We start from the raw sequence: 22,483 nt of genomic DNA, 5'->3' as shown, positions 1-22,483 counted from the left end.
AGCCCAGAGAAAACTTTCTTTCTCTTTCTTTCTTCACCTCGGGCTGACTACTCCCTGAACCTGAGGTTAAGTGCAGCGTGAAAAGGCCAGGGGACTGTCAGTCACAACTACAACAATGAATCCATTATTAATCAAATTAATCACCAACTCTTCTGATAATCGGTTTGAATATTTGTTTTTTTAATAAAAAAGACAAAATTCTCAGTTTACAGCTTCTTAAATGTGAATATTTTTGGTTTCATTAGTCTTCCATTACAGTAAACTGAAATATCTTTGGGTGTCGAGCAAAACAAGACGTTTGAGGACGTCATCTTGGGCTCTGGGAAACAGTGATCGATATTTTTCACCATTTTTGGACATTTTATAGAATAAAAAAGAACCATTAATCGATATATGGAGAAAATATTTATTAGCTGCAGCCCTAGTCCCTTCCTAAAGGTGTTGTATCTTGTGTATTTACTCACAGGCTTGGGAATTTCTGGTCAGGCAGCTCGCTGGGAGCAATCACTGCAGATATAGGAGGCGATTCAAACACGTCATCAGCCATAGAGTACAACTCATCATGGGCATCAACCTACGCAGGAGAGTGAATGGAGATCACAGAGGAAGTGCAGGAAGAAAAAAAGAGGGGATCAGTGATTAATTAGCAGCCAGGCTTCATATAGACTGTTTGTACTGCGCTGTGTTTTGACCAGGTCTCTCTTCAAAATGAGTCATAATCTCAGTGAGATTATCTGTCTGAGTAGAGGTTAAATAAAATGAAATGAATGAAAATAAACAAAACACAATAAAAAAAATCAATCAAGTAAAACACAATTAAAAAATAATAAAAAATATACATAAAATACATGACAATAAATAAAATAAAATTACATTAACCAAAACTGAATTAAATAAAACAAGACAAAACGCAATAAAATAAATAAAACAAAACAAAATGACACAATAAAATAAAATAAAACAAAATAAAAAAAACACAATAAAAATAAATAAAATTAACAAGGGCATTTGAGATGACAAGTAGATTTTTGACTTGTATTCCATTCTTCTAGCAGGTTTTTATAGTTTTGACTTATATATACTTATCAGATAGTGATGTTCAACCTCTAACTTTCATGTTGCAGCAGCTAACTATGTGGTACTGGCCAGACCAAGCTGCAGAGATGAGACAAGCGATAGAGAGAAATTTCTTAAATCGACATAAGAGGAAGGAAATTGCGAAAAGAGATGAGAAATGGAGACAGCCCTCGCTGACTGATGTGACAATAGGAGGTGATGTGAGAGGTTTAAGAGAGAAGTGAAGCGTGTCTCAACACTCTGTAAATGCTCAAACAAAAACGAAGAAGGGCAGCAGGATGAAGAAAGAAGACAGTTGCTGAAAAAAGGAGGCTGATGACAGAAGCAGACGAACTATAAAAAGTAGAGTACAGTAGTGGAGAAGTGTGACTGCTGACACGCAGGAAGGGAAAGGGAAGTTAAATTGCCACAGAAAGTGGAAGCAGAGAGACATTTTGCTGTCAAAGCTCCAACAGCAGCCGAGTGGCCACTGACCTTGCTGAAGAAGAGCGACTCAGACACGTCTGCAGAGTCCACGGTGTCCTCGTCCATCCAGCTCGGCCTGGCAAAGCTCCTCTTGGGAAAGCTACGACCTGTCTGGGAGCCTGTAAACCCGCTTCGACCCTGAAGACACACAGCACATAAGACGTTATTTTACACCTGCATAATGTTTCTAAGATCAGTTCTGCTCTACTTACAGTAGAAATAAAGTCACAATAATAAAATCTTTACAGGTATCTTAAACACTCAGCTGCCATTTTCTTCAAAGAGACGTCAAACATGCACACAAACTACTATTTATCCATCTGTACTGTTCTAGTGTGAGTTTCAGAGGTGTCTGCTGTCTCTCCAGTATAATGGGACTAGATGGCACTCAGCAAAAAATATTTATTTGAAAAACTCAACAGCGAGGCGCCCCTGTGGCTCGGTTGGTGGGACATGCACACTATGTGTTGAGGTTGTCAGTCCTCTGCAGCAGCTGCCGGTTCGATTCCCACCTGCGCCACATTTGCTGCATGTCATCTCCTCTCTCCGCACCTTTCCTGTCATATCTTCAGCTGTCTTATCTAAATAAAGGCAAAAAGCCCAAAAAATAATCTTAAAAAAAAAGAAAATCTCAACAGCAATCTATCTTTCCAGAAATTAAGACAGAACTACTTTTTTCTGCAGTAGAACCTACAAGAACTACTTTAGAATTTACCAGCACTACTTTCTGTCTAATGGAAAGAAAGTAGTTCCTATTAGTTTAAAATACAAAGAAAGTAGTTCATACCAGAAACTGCTCACAAGATGTGTGGATAATCTGAGTAAACAGGTCATGATTTATGAGAAGAAACACTGGGTTTGATTAAGTTCTTGGTGCTTTGAGCACCACAAGCTGAGAGCCATTCAGTCCCATTATACTGGAGAGAAGGCAGACAACTCTACAGCTGATATCTCCAAAACTCTGCAACAAAAATCTAGATGGATAAATAGCACTACACATGAGGGGAAAAATATGTGTTTTTGATTTTCAGGTGAACTGCCCCTTTTAGTCAACAACAATATTTGATGGATCTCTGTGGGGTCTGGACTTTAGAATGTGAGAGGACTTCACAATCAATGTGCATGTTTTCTGAAACTGGGACCTTATTACAGAAAAAAACTCTATGAAACCCTCTCTTATCTCAGTTTAGGATGACATTTGGGATCTTTGGTATTACTGAAACACATTTAGGAAAAATCCTATCTTATCTCAGAATATTACAGAACCGTCTTCACAAAAAAATCTAAGGTTAGAAAAGTTGGAATGGTATAGAACCTGTCCTAAATTCAAATTAACTCCCAAAAACCAGGAACACTACTAGTGTTAGGGTTGTATAGTTATGAAAATGAAGATGGACATCAAAATATTATGAGTGAAAGGCTACTGAGACCGCACAACGACACATTGAATTTCCTGGAACATATATTGATGGCTAAGTTATATATTGGCTACCGAGAAGGATTCATTTTGAATTTGATCAATGCAATGTGTTGATCAAATTATTGGGGTTTTATCTTCTACACCAACATGATTAATACCTCTGACTCACTGAAAACTAAAATTGAACTCCTGTCTTTTCTTGTCCATTAGCTAGCTAGCAAGTGAAGTGAGACAGCCGTTGTCAAGGATACAGAGAGTCCTGTGTTCATTCTTAACATAGATGCAGACATGAAAGGATGAGTGCCACTTTAAGAATTTAGTTTACAGGCCTAGTTAGGATCACCAGTAACTAACAGTTACTGGGAAAAAAATGATAAAAGAGGAAGCTAGAATTTGTCCCATCTTTGAAACTTAAGTGAAGACAAGACAAGCTGGATAAAATTAATGAACACGTCTGTGAAAAGCACTTAAAGTTGTGGTTGGTGCTGATTTAAAAAAAAACAACACCTACCTAATACAAACAAAAAATAAATTCCACTATCCTCCATGTATTCCTCCATTATCTAGAATAAGTCATAACACACTCCTGCTACTCCACCCACCCTCATCAGGTTGGATGCGGCTCGGATGCTCATGCGGGCGACAGACTCCCTCTTCCGCCTGGGGAAGCGGTGGTACCCGGAGCGCTGGCTGGTGAAGGAGCTGAGTGAGGTGACACCCGGGGTGATGGGACCACCCTGAGGGATGTGGGGCGTCCTGGGAGAGCGACTGTCCATCTCATCTGGATTACGGAAGGCTCGTCCTCGTGCCAGGGGATCCACAATCTGCCAAAAACAAAGATAAGAGTCAACCTGACATACAGAAAATATTGTTATATTATGTTACAACATGTAAGTTACACAAGGACATTAGAAAACATTAGTAGAAAATTTGATACTATTTTTCTACCAAAAATAGCAGAAATGTTTGTTTTTCAGCCTCTCCAGTTTGAAGAATAATTGCTTTACTTTATTTATTATCATATTAATCTGAATACCTTTGTGTTTTGGACAGACAGAGACATTTATAGACATCACTTTGGACTTTAAAAAACTGGGATGGACATTTTTCACAATTTCCTTATTTTACTACATTTTATAGACGTTACACACCCAGATTAAACATAACAATTAACCTCAGTCTGTAGTCATTTTCACTTTATAACTACTAATAAATAAAACACTTTGTACAGAGGCAAGTAAAAACTGACTTTGGGCAAGTAGATTTCTGACTCACTGGCCCAACTGGCAGTTGGGAAACAAAACAAAACAAAAACAAAACACTGACACTGAATCCTGTTAACAAATGAGACCATCCACTAGTTAATTTTAAGGCTGGCCACTGTGTCTGATTCTCAGTGAAATCAGATGATATAAGCCTGTCTTTACATTTTTACACAGCTAAGTTAGAAAAATGTTATTTCTGATGTTATATTTTATGGTTTGTGGCAGTGGAAAAACAACCCTGTTAGTACACAGAGGCCTCCAAAATCAACAAAATATCCTTGTAGTAGCCTTAACATCTTTAATCAGTACATCCTACATGCACTGTACTGTGACAGCTGACTTTAAAGAAGAAGCAGTACTCTCAGGTAGAGCTGCAGCTAACAGTTATTTTCAATGTCAATTTATCTTTTAATTATCTCCTCAACTAACCAATTATTTGTTTGGTCCATAAAATGTCAGAAAATGGTAAAAAATATTGATCAGTGTTTCCCAAAGCCCAAGATGATGTCTTCAAATGTCTTGCTTGAATTCTTCTCTTGAATAGAGAAGTGAAGACACCATAAGATATGTACATAATCTACCTTGGTTTCTTAAAAACTGCCCAAAACAATTAATCAATAGTCAAAATAGTTAGCATCTAACTTAATGGTTTGGGGTTTTCTATTAGTTTTTTCCTGTTTTATTTTGTAGTACTGGTCCTCCCTCATGTGTCTTGACTTCACTTCCTCCTCTGTCCTTTTCCTGCCCTTTTTGATCGTCATTAGTTCCACCTGTGTCTGATTAGCTGCTTGTCTATTTAGTCCTTGTGTTTCTCTGTTTCTCTGTCTGTTTGTTGTTCTCCTCTGGGTTGAGATTTCTAGTCCTTTCTATAATTTCCTTGCCATCTAGGACTTTTTCCTTGTTTCTGGATTTTGCCAGCTTTAGTTTTCTGTGTTTGGGACTACCCCTTTTTCCACGTAAGCCTGTTGCTCATTTACTTTTTTGCTAGTGAATCTCTTTGAACTCTTTCTGTTCAGCCTCAGTCTACATTTTTGGTTGCTGCAGCTCTATTCTCAGGTAGTGAGCAGAAAATAAAAAAACAATCACTCAGATAACTGCTCTTCTTTAAGTCTTAACGCGTTTACATGCTTGACACAAAACAATGTTGCTAGATGGAAAATGTCGAAAAAAACAGGTGAGAGTGGGCAGAGGAGGACAAAAGTAAAACAAAATGATGATGAGTAGATGTGTGGAGCTGTCTGACACAGACTGAGGACAGTGACATGATTCATCTGGGACACAGATGGTCCTCGTCTGTCACCGTACAGCACTCCACTTTATTAAAGCCAGACACGTTTTTTCCTTTCTCATCACATTCTACGTTCTTTCTTTTCACTCCTGTCCTTCCAGACAAGTCTCAAAGTGTCATGATATTAAATCACACAGGTGGAAAAACAGTTATTACTTGTTGGCTGGTTGTGACATTGAGTGAAAATGGAAATTCTCAATGAACAGACATAGTGGAGGATGCTGTGTCTCATCCTGTTTCTTTTTGCTGTCCCATGATAGGATCAGGATGTTAAGATGCTTCTAAACATATTATGTTGAATAAAACCTCAATTCGAGGTGAATGAATGGCTCGTGTGTAGGTTACTGTAACCCACACAGTGATCATATGTTTCTATGACAGTAGAATACCTTGGGCATCTTCTGTGTGGCTGGTGAGTCTGGGCCCTGGTCGATGCTGGTGGCCGTCTCAGGCTCTCTGTACTGGGCCTTCAGTTTGCCGTAGCGCTGACTGCAATGACGCAGGCTCTTCCTCTGCCATACCTGCTGCTTCGTCTCACAGTCTTCCCCCACCCCGAACCACTGGGCTGTATTCCTAGAGGTACAGAAGAAGAGAAGGGTGGCCTCAGTATCACAGAATACAAAGTCAAACAGCTGAACACATGATGGTGAGGAAAGAGAATATACATTTGAACAACGTGCAGAAGTTCTTCTACTGGCATCTGGAAAATCTAAGAAATTGCGCTCTGATCGAAGGCAAAGGGACACTTGTGAAAACACACCTACTGATACTTCTGGACACATCTCCAGTGACGGAGCTTGAAACATCAGCTCTTTCAGGTCTTTCAACACTAGAGCCTGACTGATACAGGATTTTGGGGGATTTTTTTTAAGAAGTAAAAATAATAACACAAAATAGAATAAAATATTTTGCTTCATTCAAGGGGAGCACGGTGTTCATCCCAAATCAATGGCAGGGGAAACACTATTAATGTAACTATTTTGGGGTAAATTTTTAATGTAAACATGAATATTTTTAATAATTCACCAGGTTAAAGAGTTTGTGTGTGTGTGTATATACACTCCCGGTCAAAAGTTTAAGAACACCATGATTTTTCCAGTTTTTTATTGAGAATTCTGCAGTTTAATGTCTCATTGTACTCTGAAATGAAAGCATAGAACAAATAAACAACTGAAGTTAAAAAATAAATCATGGAATCAATTTATAAACCAAAATGTATTCTAAACTTTTGACTCATCAAAGTAGCCACCTTTGGCAGATATAACAGCTGAACACACTCATGGCATTTTTTCTACAATGGAAATCAAATATTCTTCAGAAAGTTCTTCCTAACTGTTGCAGAAGTTCCCATAAATGTGTGGCACTTGTAGGTTGTTTTGCTTTCACTCTTCTGTCCAGTTCATCACAAACCAGCTCGATAGGGTTTAAGTCTGGAGACTGTGTTGTTTTCAAGCTTAATATCTTCTTCTTTTTTCCTAAGGTAGTTCTGGTACAGCTTGGACTTATGTTTTGGGTCATTATCATACTAGAGGGTACTGCATGGTGCTACAGAATGCTGTGGTAGCCGTTTTGGTTCAGGGTGCCTCTCACTCTGTACAAGTCACTGACCCTGGATCCAGCAAAACAGCCCCAGACCATCATGCCTCCTCCTCCATATTTGACATTTGATGTCACACACTGAGGAACCATCCTCTCGCCTACTCGACGGCGTACAAAAATCCTGTGTGATGAACTGAAGATTTCAAATTTTGATTCATCAGTCCATAAACTCTGCCAATGGCAGTGTTTCTTGGCCCAGGCAAGCCTCTTTTTCTTATTCTGACGTCTTAACAATGACTTTCTTGCTGCAACTCGACCTGTCGAACCTGCAACTTGAAGTCTTCTCTTCACAGTTAAAACTGAGACTTGCTTACTGTGACCACTATTCAGCTGTGTTTGAAGCTGTTGTCCTGTGAGCTGCCTATCAAACAAGCTGTTGACTCTCAGAAACTTGTCTTGTGATTCTGTTGTGGCTTTGGGTCTGTCAGATCTCTTCCTGTCAGAGTTTCCACCAGTTTCTGAGTGCCTTTTGATGGTGAAGGAAACTGTACTTACTGATACCTTGACTTTCTCCACTATTTCTCTGTAGGAAAGACCTACATTTTTAAGTGTTATGATGGTCTGTCTCTCATCCATTGTTAATGGCCTTTTCTCACCATTTTTATAGCAACACACTACTTTCTGCAGTACAATACTGTTCAAATAATGCTCATGAGGGTATGGTACCACAGTGTGTTCAAATACTACTTTTATGCAGACAGAGGAGGTTGTAAGGAATCAAGAAAAGTAGGGACACCTGTAGGAATTGATTGGTAGCACTAACTTTCAAGATCAACCTCCATTGCTACAGAACACCTTTAAGTTGTTAACCCATTTCTTGGCCTTTTTGTATAATTTTGAAATGTACATCATTTATTTTTCAGTTTTGGGTAGCCTCTGGCAGTTCACCACTTACCTTTGTACCATTTCAAGCTATTCATTGGACTTTAACTGCTTGAATTTCAATAAAAAACTGGAAAAATTGGGGTGTTCTAAAACTTCTGACCGGTAATGTGTGTGTGTAGATATATGTATATATATGTATGTATGTATATATGTATGTATGTATATATATATATATATATATATATATATATATATATATATATATATATATGTATATGTATATATATATATATATATATATATATATATATATATATATATATATATATATATATATATATATATATATATTTATGTACACACACACATTCTTTCTAGATCATTTGCATATTTGATGCAAATATGCATCAAGCATATTTGATGCAAACACCTTGAATTAGTAGTCCCCAGTATCTCTACCTTTTCCCCCACCCTCCACTTTTTTTTGTTATTAACTGATGTTTGTACTACCTACTACCTCTGTGTTTATCCTATTGCCAGTGCTAATGCAGTAAGTAATTCAAGTGAAAAGATTGAGTGAAAACTCAATAAAAACAATATGAAATTAAAAAAAAGACATATGGGCAAGAAACAAGAAACGTTCACTGTTTTGTTTTGTTTAACAATTATAAATAACTATATATGAAAAAAAAAAACACAAATACAACTATTTGAATTCTGATACACATAAAATGCAGCATTAACACAAAAAAAAAAAAAAAAAAAAAATGTCCCCATGCTCTCTCTCTTGAGCCACAGCCATCTTGATGCTCTCTCTGCCACTTCAGTGGAGCTGCAGATAGCTCTCCTCTTCTTCTCTCCCTCGATACCCAAATGGCAAAAGTTGGAGAATGGACTACAAATCCCTTGCTCTACAACCAGCTGTCACTAACAGGTCACATACTGTACTTTGAGAGCTTCTCATCTCTGCAGAGGATAGTCAGCAACAGCAGCACGACTTGGTTATAGCTGCAATGTGGTTGAGGAACTTTAACTGAGGCCCACTGACAGCTGCCAGTGAAGAAGCCAGGGTGCCTGTGGATGCTTTGGGATGCAGTGGGTTTTTTGGGTGCTTCCCAGCTGTGACAAAGGCAAAGGCCTGCTTGAAGGAGCATGAAAGCTTTGCCCACTCCTATGTTCTCATGAACAGGGATGGCCTTTGGGACACGACTGTGCCTCCATCAGTGTCGTCCTTCTCCAAGTGACTTTGAGCAGCTGAGGATGTGCTCCATGGTTCCTCTATGGACATGTGGATAAATATGCTTTCCACCATAAACATGCATGTAAGTTTGATGAGATGGGAATTTGTCTTGTCTTTTAAACTTCGTAGACTGCCTGAATACATCGGACACTGCCTGGATGAGCAATCTGACATGGTAAGGCTCAGCTTACTGCATGTAATAATGTAACTTTAATGTGTGCATATGGGTGTGCATGTGGACAACTTTGACATGAGCATTGTATATCTTTGATATGTGTATTTTTGTATATTTTGCACTGACTTTTGCAACTGCACACTTTTTGAAGTGCATTTTTGTCTTGCATTCTTTGATTGTTATGTGTATGTTACTTAATGTAAAGCCCTGTGTATAAAATGTGCTATCTAAGTAAAGTTTGACTTTGAATTGAGTTGTAAGAAAATGCCCTATAATAAAAGGCAAAGACTGAAGACAGTGGTGGTAATTTTAGTTTAGTGACAAGATGTCAAACAGGCTATAATATCCACAAAAAAACAACTGCACCTCTTCATGAGCACTGCCTTTGGAAAAAGCCACATAAACAACAAACAAAATAAAATGAATTGAGATTGTTTTAACTTATCTGATTAGATCATGTGAGTAGAAGCCTGAAAAAAATCTCTTACATTTTGATGCCAAAATTACAAGATACTGCTTGATCAACACTGAAACCGCTTAACTGAACTTCATTGTACCATATAGTGACTATTTGAAAGTCAAAAGGAATTCTGCAATATATAGCGACCACCAAACATTACACACATGTAAATAATTTAGATCAGACATCAATTGGTGATGAATACTGACAATATACAGTAATAATCAGCTGTTGTTGTGTTGTTGTCTACTCTTGTATTCACTTTGGTGCAGAGACATTTATCGGTTGGGTTTTTATTTAATGGGTTCATGGCCCTGCTGAACATTCATGTATCCATTGCAGGTCTCATTTAAAAGGTCAGACTTGACTGTGGCTCGCAACCATCTTTCTAAGCATCAATAATAAATACGACTCAAACATCAAACTCATTTTACCTGCGGATGCTTTGTGAGAGCGATGTCTGTCTGCCAAACTTCGCCCTCCTGTCTCTGGCTGAGAAGCGTCCATCTCCACCTGTGCTCTCCGACACAGAACCGGTGGCTTGACCGCTCGCATTTTTTTTCTGAGACGATCGCAGTGGCTGAAAAGAACAAAGGAGAAATAATTTTACAGTACAGTAAATATGATCAGTGCCTACACAGAGTGGAATCTCAGATATTAAATCACTGTTATCATTATAGTTGTAAAAAAGTCATATTGTAATTATTTTAACTGAATCTGCAATGTGAGCCTGTACTAATCATCATACATCACTACTTTTTTGCATGCATTTTTTTTATTTGGTCGCAGGTATTGAAAAAAACAGCTTTTGTGTCTAAACATAATAAACACTCATTTACCATTGCTCTGTGCACTTTGATGTTTTACAATTTTGTGCTGTTTTTCAGTCTGAAAGATTTTGTTTCTTTGTGGAATATCCCCCAGATGCACTTCTTCATTTACAAATAAAGCAGGTTTTTTATCATTTTTGCAATTCTGAGCCTTTCTGGTAAGGTTAGCCTTTAATTTTTCAGGAATTATACAAAAGAAATTGCAAGTTTCTTTTGCAATTTTCTCTCGGTCCTGCAGTGTCATTGCAAAAAATACATAAAAGCCTCGCAACATGCATTGTAATTTTTTTAGAAAAGCTGCTGTGAAATCAGACAATTTAGACCACAACAATCCCAAAAAAGGTCTGCGAAACCTCAGAGGGACTGTTTATTATAATGGTGTTTTCTCTTACTCACTCTCTCTCACACACACACACACACACACACACACACACACACACACACACACACACACACACACACACACACACACACACACACACAGCTCTGTGATTTGGATATTGCACTTGGCCATATTGAGTCTTGATAGTATTGCAATATTAACTGTGCAGCCCTGATTATAATAACATAAATGAAGCAGCAGCAACAAGGCAGAGAAGACGTGAGAAATGATTCTAAAACACATACAGAGCTGCATAATTAAGGTTTACAGCACTTTACTGGCTTATTGGCAGAATAAAACACAATTAATTATTGCAGGACCCTTAGGAATGTAGAGCACAGCTCAGTCAAAATTACTATTAAATCATAAGACTATTAGGAAAGTAATTAGGTAATTATTGTAATGACTGCAATACTCAGGATCAGTGACAAAACTGAATCCCAGTATTGAGATAGCTGGATTAAGTGCACATTTAATGTGGACTCAATTATGTTCAGTCAATATTGCGTATGGTCAGGTATGGCTAAAAGGGCCACTCCCTCTCCCTGCTCTCTTAAACACCTACTTGTGCATGCTGTTTATAGTGTTGTTCTGGTCGATGGGGTGCAGTGATTCCTCTGAGAGTCCATTATCTTAACCTGCACTGACTCTGCAGACGCTGAGTATAATGGTCCTGTCATTCTGAGACTTAATGGGGTTCGAAGTGAGTTGTAACTGCGCCGTATGTTCAGGTTGTGGCTCCCTTTGTCGAGATAGGGGGATGCATGGTATCTGCTTCTGCCACCATGGAGCCGTTATCAGTGAAAACAAACGGTCGCACATGTAAGTTCTATGATCCTGCACACTTTATCCAGGGTCTGTGCACTTAAAGCTCTCTATGACATTTTATAGACCAACCAACCAATCTAAATCTAAATCCAATAAAAAATTATTAGTTGCAGCTCTAGAAACACTTCTTTTCTATTATTCTTATGATTTGTAAAGATAAATCGAATAGTAATGGTGATTAACAGTTTGATTAAACACTATTCATACTACACTTAATGACACAGTTGTTGTTTTGAATGTAACATATGCAGCAGCTCCTCCTCTAATGTTTGGATGGGTAAACATTTTCATTAGGTTTAGAAACTTTTTAAAACTAAATGAGGATAAATAGGATCCAGCAGAGAAAGAAAAAACTGCTTCAAATACTTGTGGCCTTTTTTCAGGGAGAGTTCACTGAGAACAGCTCTGTCTTTTGCAGGAACACTTGATCACATTCACACAGTTAGACTCATTCACATTTGGAAACTGTCCAGTAGAACCTGTCTTATCTGCTGCTCACTGAGCGGCTCCACTGGTTAAGGGCCTTGCTCAAGGGCACCTCAGTGGTGGTGGTAAGGGAGGAGCAAGCGCTGCCCCTTACAACATCATTAAAATTTCCTCTTTTATCTCCTTTTCTGACTCAAACAGATACAGAAATACTCACTCACACTTGTATTACTGCTGCTGTTTAGAAAACTGTAATTCCCTTTTTTCGTGGATTGCCTAAAAAGTAAAAGGAGACAACTACAGCTAGTTCAGAAGGCAGCCAGAGTCTTAACTAAAACACTACTCTGGCTACCTGTATCTTTTAGAAATGATTTTAAATTCTTTTACTTGATTATAGAGCTTTTATTGACCTCACTCCTCACTACAACAGAGATCTGCTTTTATTTTATGCCAGGTCACTGAGGTCATTCACCGCTTTTCTTTGAAATGTTCCCTTTGTGTCCCATAAACATACCAGTGAGAGTCCCTTCTGTTTTTATGCCCGTAAACTAGGGCTGCACAATTACTTGAAATTTTATCAAAATTGCAATATGGCTTCCTACAATTTTCAAATAGCAGGAGGTGCAGTATTTGTTAAAGGCAAAATGTGTGTCAAAACACCTGTAGATTAATGAACATCATGAGACGGAGATGTCCCTACAAATCACATTCTACACTTAAAAAACATCTTCATTTGGTGCAGAATCCTGACACCAAAGTCATTTCATTACCTCGAATATCACAAATCTTATCACAACTGCAAAATCAGTCAAGATAATCGCTTTTTTTTTTTCAAAACCATTCAGTCCTGCCCTTAACTGTGGAACTCACTGCCTCTGGATATCACAATGTCAGGCTCTCTGTGTATTTGTAAAAAGGAAAAGTAAAGACCTGTCTTTTTTTAATCTGACATTTAATTTTTCATTGGGAGTAATGTTATAAGCTTACTTTGTTGTTTTTATTTTGGTTGGGGTTTTTCTACACATTAGTTTCAGCCTTGGTGTTTCTTTTATGTCATTTTACTGTCTCGTATTTATCATTTAAAAAAAATTATATTGTTTCATCTAGGGCTGCAGCTATCGAATATTTTAGTAATCGAGTATTCTACTGAAAATTCCATCGATTAATCGAGTAATCGGATAAAACATACTTTTGTTTAGTTAAAGAGCAATTATAAATATACATGAGAAAATAAGACATTTCACCTAATAATGAACCATTGGTTTCCTTTTTTAGACAATCAATGTCTTTATTTTTAGATGCACATTGTTTAAAAACCCTGAACTTACACCAGCTAACCAAATTCACTGCCTTCACTCAAAAAACTAAGGATCTTACCAAGAAATTTTCTTATTTCTAACCTAAAAATGTCATTACACCTGATAACACACATCACTTAAAAGGTTAGGTGTTTTTCCCACGTGTTTCAATTGAACTTTCATTTGTGTCAAGCGCATTTTAAGTTCTAGTTAAGTTTTAAGTTAAAGTCTTGATAAGATTTTGAGTTTTTGCAGTGTTCAAAATAAAATTATGATACCTGCTGTACTGGAGCACATTAGGCACCAGTGCTACTTGATGTTTTATCCATCAATGACTACTGAGCTAAAATTGACAACTACCCAGTTAGCTGTATTATGTTTTTATTTTTCACCCTCATCACTCTACAGCGCTGTGTTTTTACAGATTAAATAAAGCCTGTATGAAAGGCACGTTAGCCACGCATCGACAGTAGTCATAATTAATAGAAACCTAGTCCTCCGCAGGGCTAACGTTATGTTAGCAAGGTACAGTAACGTTAATCTCATTAATTAGCGCAACGTGTCCAGCTTGAAATGCTCCCACACTTTTGACATTTTCTGCCTTTTCTTTGTGCCTTTCTCTTCGCTTTCGTCGCCTTCTTTGTCGTTACCTCTACATCCATGGTTAAAACCGAACATATCCGCCGCCTCTTTCTTCTTCCTTTACGTGCGTGACATCAGCGCGTTGTGCCGCATTAAAAGTAGTCCGAGCGAAATACCATGCTTTGAGCTGGCAAACGATTCCTCGAGGCAGAGAAAATTCCTCGATCATTTTTTGTAATCGAGTTACTCGAATTATTCGAGGAATCGTTTCAGCCCTAGTTTCATCGTTCTAATTTTTACTCCAGCATCTATTTGTTTCCTGCCTGTGTTGTTCTAATTTTGCTATGTGAAGCACTTAGTGTTGAATAATAGAGTGAGTTAAATGTGGCCACAGTCAATAACAGCACACACAATGTAGAATACAAAACTGTCCTAACTTTGCTCTTTGTGGTTTTACAGATCATAAAAATAAAAAATGAATGTGTGATGATAAAGTTGACAAGTTGTCAGAAACATGTCCAAATTTATCTTACTAAAGGAAAGATCACAGTAGCAGTCTGAGTGTCGGGCCTGTTTCCTTTTGTTACAACAAAACTTCAGTACACGCCTCTCATAGTTCTCTCTATATTTGCATGTTTATTACACTAGTTGGTCTTCAGGAATAGTTTAGCTGCAGCATGCTCAATTTAACTCAGCCTGCCTACTATTTTCTGTGGCTGAAATGCCATGGTTTGTGTTCTGAGCACGGGGCCGACAGGGGGAAAATGTGTGGCCTTGTGCCCAAAACCTGCAAGACAGCTGTCCAAAATGCCTCCCTGCCCGAGCAAATGACAAATTCAGAGGAACAGAGGGAGAGCATGCCACCCCCATTAACATGTTTTAATCCCTTCTGAACTAAATAAAGCAAGTCTTTTTTTAAATCCCCTGAATATGCTAACACTCAGTCAAATGAGTAACAGGAATGGCATCTTCTTCCAAAGAATCCATTAACCCAAGTGAACTAAATGACTTGCATTATCCGCTGTGATTTGGGAAACATGAGGAGCTTTTTTGCTTTTTCATAACCACAACTGAGCACGTTTTTATTCAAAGTCAACCATCTGATTTCCCTGCTTTTTAGGAAAATCAATATAAACAAAACTAATCTTGTTGTTATTTTATGATTTTGGATAGTAAATATTATCAAGCTTAATAGAGGCGGTGGCCTGAGGATGTTTTTTTTTTTATTATTAAGGAGACAGTTAACCCAAAAATGCGTATTTTTTCCCTGTAGTGCTGTTCCATCTCGATTTTTTTGGTGTGGGTTTCAAAGTTTTGGAGGGAAGTTGGAGGAGTTTTGGTTCAGTCGTAGAGATGTCTGCCTTCTCTCCAATATAATTTAATGTAATGGTCTGCAGAGAACCACTCTTTGCACTCTTTTCACATGGTGAATTAAGGATTTAATTTGATCAAACTAGAGTTGGTGATTGTTGGAAGAGTGGACAGACTAACAAAGACGGAAGTGTTTTACGGGGAGTTCACAAGCCAGTTTGGTAAAAGAGAGAAACTTTAAGTCAGAAAGCTACTCGACACTTTGTGAGTTTATTTTGTTTATTGGATGCGGTGAACATATGCGGCATATGAAATGTAGTGAATTTGCTGCTCTTGCACATCTCCCAGCTGAGACTCGAGAGGACAGGAGGGGGTGACAGGGGGACGAAGATATCACGAGTCGCCAAAAGATGGGATGACGATGGTTGCTGGAAAATTTTAGCATATTGCCCAACTCTCCAATGTGCCAAAATATATTAGAAAAATTCAACATCAGTGTCTTTTTCCAGAAGTAATGACCCTGTTACTCAAGATAATCCACAGACCTTGTTGTGAGCCATTTCATGTAGGAACTACTGTCTTCCCGGTAGAGAGAAACTAGCTCCGGTAGATTCTACTGCAGAAAGAAAGTAGTTCCTACATGAAACTGCTCACAACAAGGTCTGTGGATTATCTTGAGTAACAGGGTCATGATTTCTGGAAAGATATTGGTGTTGAATTTTGAAATTCTTTTTTTTTTTTTTTTTGACATTTTGAGCACCACGAGCCGATCGCCATTTTGTAGCATTTTATTAGAGAGAAGGCAGATATCTCTCCAGCTGATATCACCAAGACTCTGCGACTCACACCAAAAAATCTAGATGGATAAACAGCACTACAGGGAAGAGGAAAAATATGTATTTTTGACTTTGGGTGAAACTGTCCCTTTAATACAAACTGCATGTGAAAGCACTTAACAACACCCCTATAACAGGAAGTGGTTAGTCAGTGTGATAATACATCTTCTAGGTCACAATCTGCCCTAAAAGGTTAAATGAGTCAAGTCGAGGCCAGTGCATTGAGCCTACCTGTTTTGCAGGGTCGTCTGACATCATTTCCTCAGGTGGAGGGATGGCTATTACGAGGCTGGGTGGCTTCTTGCTCTTTAGACGGCTATCTGATTGACCTCTGTTTGGAGGAGGCTCCTCCCCCCCCTGTGATGCCATTCCGTCAGAGTGCTGGAGATGAGAAAATATAAATAACTGAAACATTTGCATCACATAAGATTTATTGACACGATCATCATACTAAAGTACAGCACTAGTGTGAGAAAACATTTTAACCAAATTGTATTAAACAAGTTTTACATGCACTTTCAAATTCAACCTACTTTTTAGCATTTACATCACTTATCACAACACCACATGTGCTCCGCTCAGCACTACAGATGTTATGACCAAGACAGGCTTCTCCTCGACCAGTAAACCAAGTTTAGGAGCATCTATGTGGATGTGTCTGAATTTTAAATTCAAATCCACCTCCAGTCATTTTGTAAACAATATAAAATGGCCTGCAAGAAGTAATACATTGTGCCTGATGTGTTTTTTTTTTTTTTTCGCATAATAGGTTCAAATACCTTGTTATAGCTCTACACCTCACATTCAATCACTATTGAAGGTTTCATGAATATGGCCATAGTTCCCACCTTCTCCACACATCCCAACCCCCACCCTACTCCTAAGTAGCTGCACCTGGCTTCTCTGCTTTGTCAGCTAATCATGGTAACTACCTACATTTGACTTCTCCTGTGGGCAGGGCATCGACACTAATGATATGTATAGCGCCTAGGGCTGCGACTAATGATTATTTTCATAGTCAAGTAATCTGCTGATGATTTTGACGATTAATCAATTAGTTATTTTGTCTATAAAATGTCAGAAAATGGTGAAAAATGTTGATTAGTGAGTCCTAAAGCCCAAAATGATGTCCATAAATATTTTGTTTTGTCCACAACTCAAAAATATTCAGTTTACTGTGATAAAGGAGTAAAGAAGCCAGAAAATCTTCACATTTAAGAAGCTAGAATGTGAGATTTTTTTCTTATATCTAAAAATATTACTCAAACCGATTATCAACTGACTATCAAAATAGCTGATGATTGTTACACGTGGCATCCTATTCTCTCTCTCTCTGCTGCATACCTGAGTGCAATCAGCACTCAGGCAGAGAGGAGGAAGGACCATGAGTGCAGAGACAGAGAGACACACAGCACACACACAGACAGACACACAGGTGGTGAGGACAATCTTTTTCTTCCTCTTTTTTTCTCCCCATACAGGTTTTCCTACATGCACATTTAGGTGCTGGGTTTTTTTGTTTTAGTTTGTTGTGTTAGTTTGGCGATCTGGAGATTGCAGGTAGTTTAGAGTCTCGTCTCTTTTATTTGTTTCAGATTTAATTTCAGTTTTAGGCAGTTTAGGGGGAAACGCTGGAACCGATGGCCCACTATGTAGTTGGCCCAGCGTCTTCCCTCCTTTTGCTCTTTTTGGCTGAGGTCTTCAGCCCCCCTTTGTTTCCTCTTAGTTTATGTTCATAATTCTGTTTAATACTTTGGGTTCACTTAATAATAAAAAAAAAAAAAACAGCACGTACATTCAAAAATGATAAGTACTGGGTGCTGATTTGATTTTGAGTCCACACACCAGAGACTTCTCCTTATAGTGTTTTTAATAGTATATCACCACATGTGACATTTCAGGCCCCAGCCCTTCATCAAACATGAAATGTCTCACATCTGTACTGAAGTCATATTTAGATCAAAGCAAGAAATGCTCAGCTAAGGAATTTACTGTTTATTTCACTCGTGATATGTTTTGTAACACATGAAAAACACCAAACAGACATGTTAACAAGGTTAAAAACATTTTCACTGGAGGGGGTCTTTAACCTGAGTGTATGAGTGAGCTAATACCCAACATAAGTAGTGTTTGAGCTTGTCCCTACTGAAAGCAGCTGAGCTGCAAGATGAAATTAGTGGAAGATATGCAGAAGTTATTATTCACATGCATTAAGCTACAAACTCAATATTCTGTAATGAAATTACATGTAATATCTTGTAAAATAGGGTTTTAACAGGATTACTGTTAATTTTGTTGAGAATAAATATGACAAAATGTATTCATAAACAATGAACCACTTTACCAAAGACAAAATTGTTGTTAGCAAACAAAATCTGTGACTAATGTCTATAATTATGATGATGATAGTGGATGACATATTTCTGTAAATAAATCTGAGCTCACTGGCACTGCTTAAACATGTAGCCTATCTTTACTAGTGAATGCATGTTGGTATTGTATAGGCTAACTAATGTCTATATGTGACTTGGATCACTGGGTCAGGGGGAAAGTATCTAACCAGGGTCAATTTTCATCACACAAGAAACAAAAGCTAAAAAATAGCACAAAATGCTTTAAAAAATGTAAATGTTTCTCCAGTTTAGTTTTGTGTTGTCTCTTGTGGTTAATTAGTGCATTACAGACGACACAGCCCTTTCCTCCATCGGCCCAACAGTAACTCAGAAAGGAAACTATTACAGTCTGTCCAAACAAACAGTCTCTTCAGTTGTTTCTGGCTCTCCTCCAGTTCAATCTGCTAAAAAAAGTCATTGCCAACTTTCCCGTCTTTCTGATTATCTTCATAGGCAATTTCTTAAGTGATTTTAAAAGGTTCTGTGTTCACTTCCAGGAGAAGAAAAATGAAGGATAAAGGAAATGAAGGATAACTTTGTATTGCTACAGTGCTTAGGTCACTGATTTAATTTAATGTAATTATAAGAGAAGAGGCAGGAGGAAAGGAAGGGGACGTGTCTTCTGGAGTGCTTCACTCTGATGTGTGTCAAGATATGATTAAACAGAGGTACACAAATTCTTAAATAATTTCCAACAACCTTGTGATAATGAGGTATAAGTGGTAAAACAATAACACAAGAATCATGTGTTACATGCAGTTCATTTTTTAATGCACTGAATTAACTACATTTAATACTTAATACTTTAATAATAATTTAAACTAAAGTTGTCTTTTATTGATTTAGACTAAATTTGAGACCTGGAATGGGAAATATAAATACGTGTATGACATTTGTAATCTTACATTCAAATCGAGCTGATGCTTATCATGACACAGTACATTTTCTGGAAATGTATTCAGGAAACAATAGTGACAAAATAATCAGATGGACACATTCCTTTGGTTAATCCAAAGAATTAAGCACCTATGATGATTAATCCATGAATCTATTATTGAATGAACTGCAAACTATTCTGATAATCAGTTAATAGGTTTGAGTAATTCTTTCTGATTTCAGCCTCTCAAATGTTAATATTTTCTGATTTCTGACAGTAAACTGAATATCTTTGAGTTGTGGACAAAACAAGACATCTGAGGACGTCATTCTACACTTTGGAAAACACTGATCAACATTTTTTTTTAACATTTTATGGACCAAACGTATAATTGATTAATGGACAAAAATGATGGATAAATTGATCAGTAATGAAAATAATAGTCACAGGAAGGACTTGAAAAATAGATCCAAACATTCAAAGTCTGTGTCCCCCCACATTTGGACAAGATGGTGACAGGATCAATTAATCCAGAAAATGATCAACAGATTAATTGAAAATGACAACAATCATTAGTTGCAGCCCTACTAACAAGTCGAGGTACATTATCACATTATGTAATTATAATGCCAAAAAGAAGTCCTGCTTATTGATTGACAGAACTGCCCACAGATATTAAAGAGGTAGATGACAAATTCAATGATAAACACACACACACACACACACACACACACACACACATCATACAGTATTGATAAGTCAACAAGAGACTTTAAAATGAACAAATTAAATTTGAAATCTAAAATAAATTCATGGGAACTGGTTAGCCAACTAAATAAATCAGAAATTGATTCTGCAGCACCTAATGTATGAAGTTGAACCACTAATGAAAAACCAACTGATACACCAGCTGTTATACTGTTGGGAGTGACACCCGATGACATCAGATGACAGCGATCAATATTCCTCTCAAATTATCATGCATCCTCCAGGTGGTTAATAATCAATATTCTTTTCCACAGCTTGAACTGGAAAGAGCCTTGCACTCTTTTCTATTGATTGCATATGATAATGGTGACTAGTTAAAGCTTTTTCTACTTCTACATTCATCAGAATATGAGCTCCTCTGGGTGAGTTCATCAGCTTATGACTGAAGTAGAGAAGCAATGGTATGAGCAATTATAGTGACCAAAATGATTATCATTGTATTATTAAAATGTCCTCAAAAACATTCACAAGGTGCTGATGCACACACTGAAATCATTTCAAGGTTTTCACTGAAGCAGAGCAGCATGTGTAGCACTTTGTTGTAATTATAGAATGAATGTTGTTACAATGCAAAAGAAACAGAAATGTCTCTGTTACAAAGACTGTTTATTCTGTATCAGAACTTATCTTTCACTACAGATAAACATAATTACATTACTAGACACACTACATGAAATTACATTATACACTGTATCTGAGTGACTGTCTGTGCTGTATTTTGTTTGACTAACTTTTTATGTTATAATGTACAGTATACATTGGTATGAGTTATATATTGTATTTTTTTATGCACATGTCAGATCCCAGTCAGAACAGTGGCAGCACTTGCTGCGGCTAACAGGGATCCTAATAAACTGAACTAAACCTCTCAATGGTTTGAAAGTACATCATGTCCTTTGTGATGTCAGTGTTTTTACTGGTGCAAAACAAACCCACGTTGCTGCTGCATCTGCCAGACTGTTGCTAAACTTGAGTTGATGCTGGACATTATTTACTGTGAATCTTTCAAAGTGTGGCAATCAAACATGGCTATCAGGATAACTAAAATTTGAAACATAATACTAATCATCAGAAATTTTATCACAGTTTATCGTGAAACTGATTATTGTTACATTCCTAGTCTGAAACACATTTTAAGGCCAACTATTTAAATGCTCATCTAATCAATGATCACAGTCAGTGTTGGCAAACAACACATTACATTTATGTGAGTATACCCTGCACACTTTAGACTACTCATATAACACATCTACAGTTCAGTTGATGTAACAAGACTCATGGCAGCCTCTTGTCTGCTCAGTAAATGAATAATATTGTCAAACTTACTTATCTCTGTCTTTACCAATCACAGTCAGCAGCAAACAACCAGCCGGTCTATTCCTGGAGCTCAGAGTGTCTCGTAGCATTACACTGAATATTTCCAGTGAAATCAAAGGTACTGCAGACATAAACCTATAATGTCACAAGCCTCGGCCAACACATCCATTATGTCATTATGGCCGTGAAAGCCTTGAAGTTGTCCTGGAGTTGAGGTTTAGAAAATCAATGCGAGACCCTGGGTGTCTGCAGCAGGAATGGCAGCAGCAGAGAAATCTGACACCGGCTCAGTCAATAGCCTAGTTTCCACTACAGAGCCACGGCACAGTTAGACAAGGCTCGACATATTGTTCGTGCCTCAAACCCTCAAAAACAGCATTTCTACAATACCTTTAAGTTAATAGGGGTGTACATTTCAACTCTGCCAACAGTGTTTTCAATTATGTGTGATAAATATTTCAAGGTTGGGGAGAAAGCCTGATTCAGTCCTCTGAGACAGACAGGAGGCCGATGGCAATCCAGCCTGTGGTTTAGTGGAATCATGGGCAGGGACTGGAACCAATCCACTTAGATAATGAAATAGCTAGGAATTTAGCTAATGGACAGAGTGCTTGAGTGACGGAGCGGCCGCTGCTGACATAGTCATCAATGCAGACAAGCAGTTGTTAGGATCCACACAGGAAAAGTAATGGGAATGGACTATAAATTGTATTCTCCAGAGGAGAGATAGGAGAGCTAGAAACCTAGACAGCAGGGTGCAAAATTAGCGCTATTGTCCACTGGCCAAATGGTTGGTGAATGCTCAAATTTTACCAGGCGCT

At 37.8% G+C, this 22,483-nt stretch overlaps 1 protein-coding gene across 1 annotated transcript in view; it reads right to left on the bottom strand.

The window, feature by feature from the left end:
- LOC146330705 (inactive rhomboid protein 2-like) overlaps positions 1 to 22,483 on the bottom strand; it is a 58,215-nt gene that overhangs the window by 20,235 nt on the left and 15,497 nt on the right. The window contains exons 2-7 of the mRNA XM_084716222.1: positions 16,539 to 16,688; positions 10,249 to 10,394; positions 5,905 to 6,088; positions 3,565 to 3,786; positions 1,552 to 1,680; positions 465 to 574 (exon numbers count right to left, since the gene is read on the bottom strand). Of these exons, the coding sequence (XP_084572348.1) occupies positions 465 to 574; positions 1,552 to 1,680; positions 3,565 to 3,786; positions 5,905 to 6,088; positions 10,249 to 10,394; positions 16,539 to 16,676 (929 nt within the window). The 5' untranslated portion in view covers positions 16,677 to 16,688. The remainder of the gene's footprint in view (positions 1 to 464; positions 575 to 1,551; positions 1,681 to 3,564; positions 3,787 to 5,904; positions 6,089 to 10,248; positions 10,395 to 16,538; positions 16,689 to 22,483) is intronic.

This window comes from Lutjanus erythropterus, chromosome 3 (assembly GCF_056507025.1).
Source record: "Lutjanus erythropterus isolate fLutEry1 chromosome 3, fLutEry1.hap2, whole genome shotgun sequence".
In the NCBI taxonomy this organism is placed as follows: Eukaryota; Metazoa; Chordata; class Actinopteri; order Lutjaniformes; family Lutjanidae; genus Lutjanus; species Lutjanus erythropterus.
Note: the sequence above shows the minus strand (reverse complement) of the source record. Positions and strands in the feature narration are given on the sequence as shown.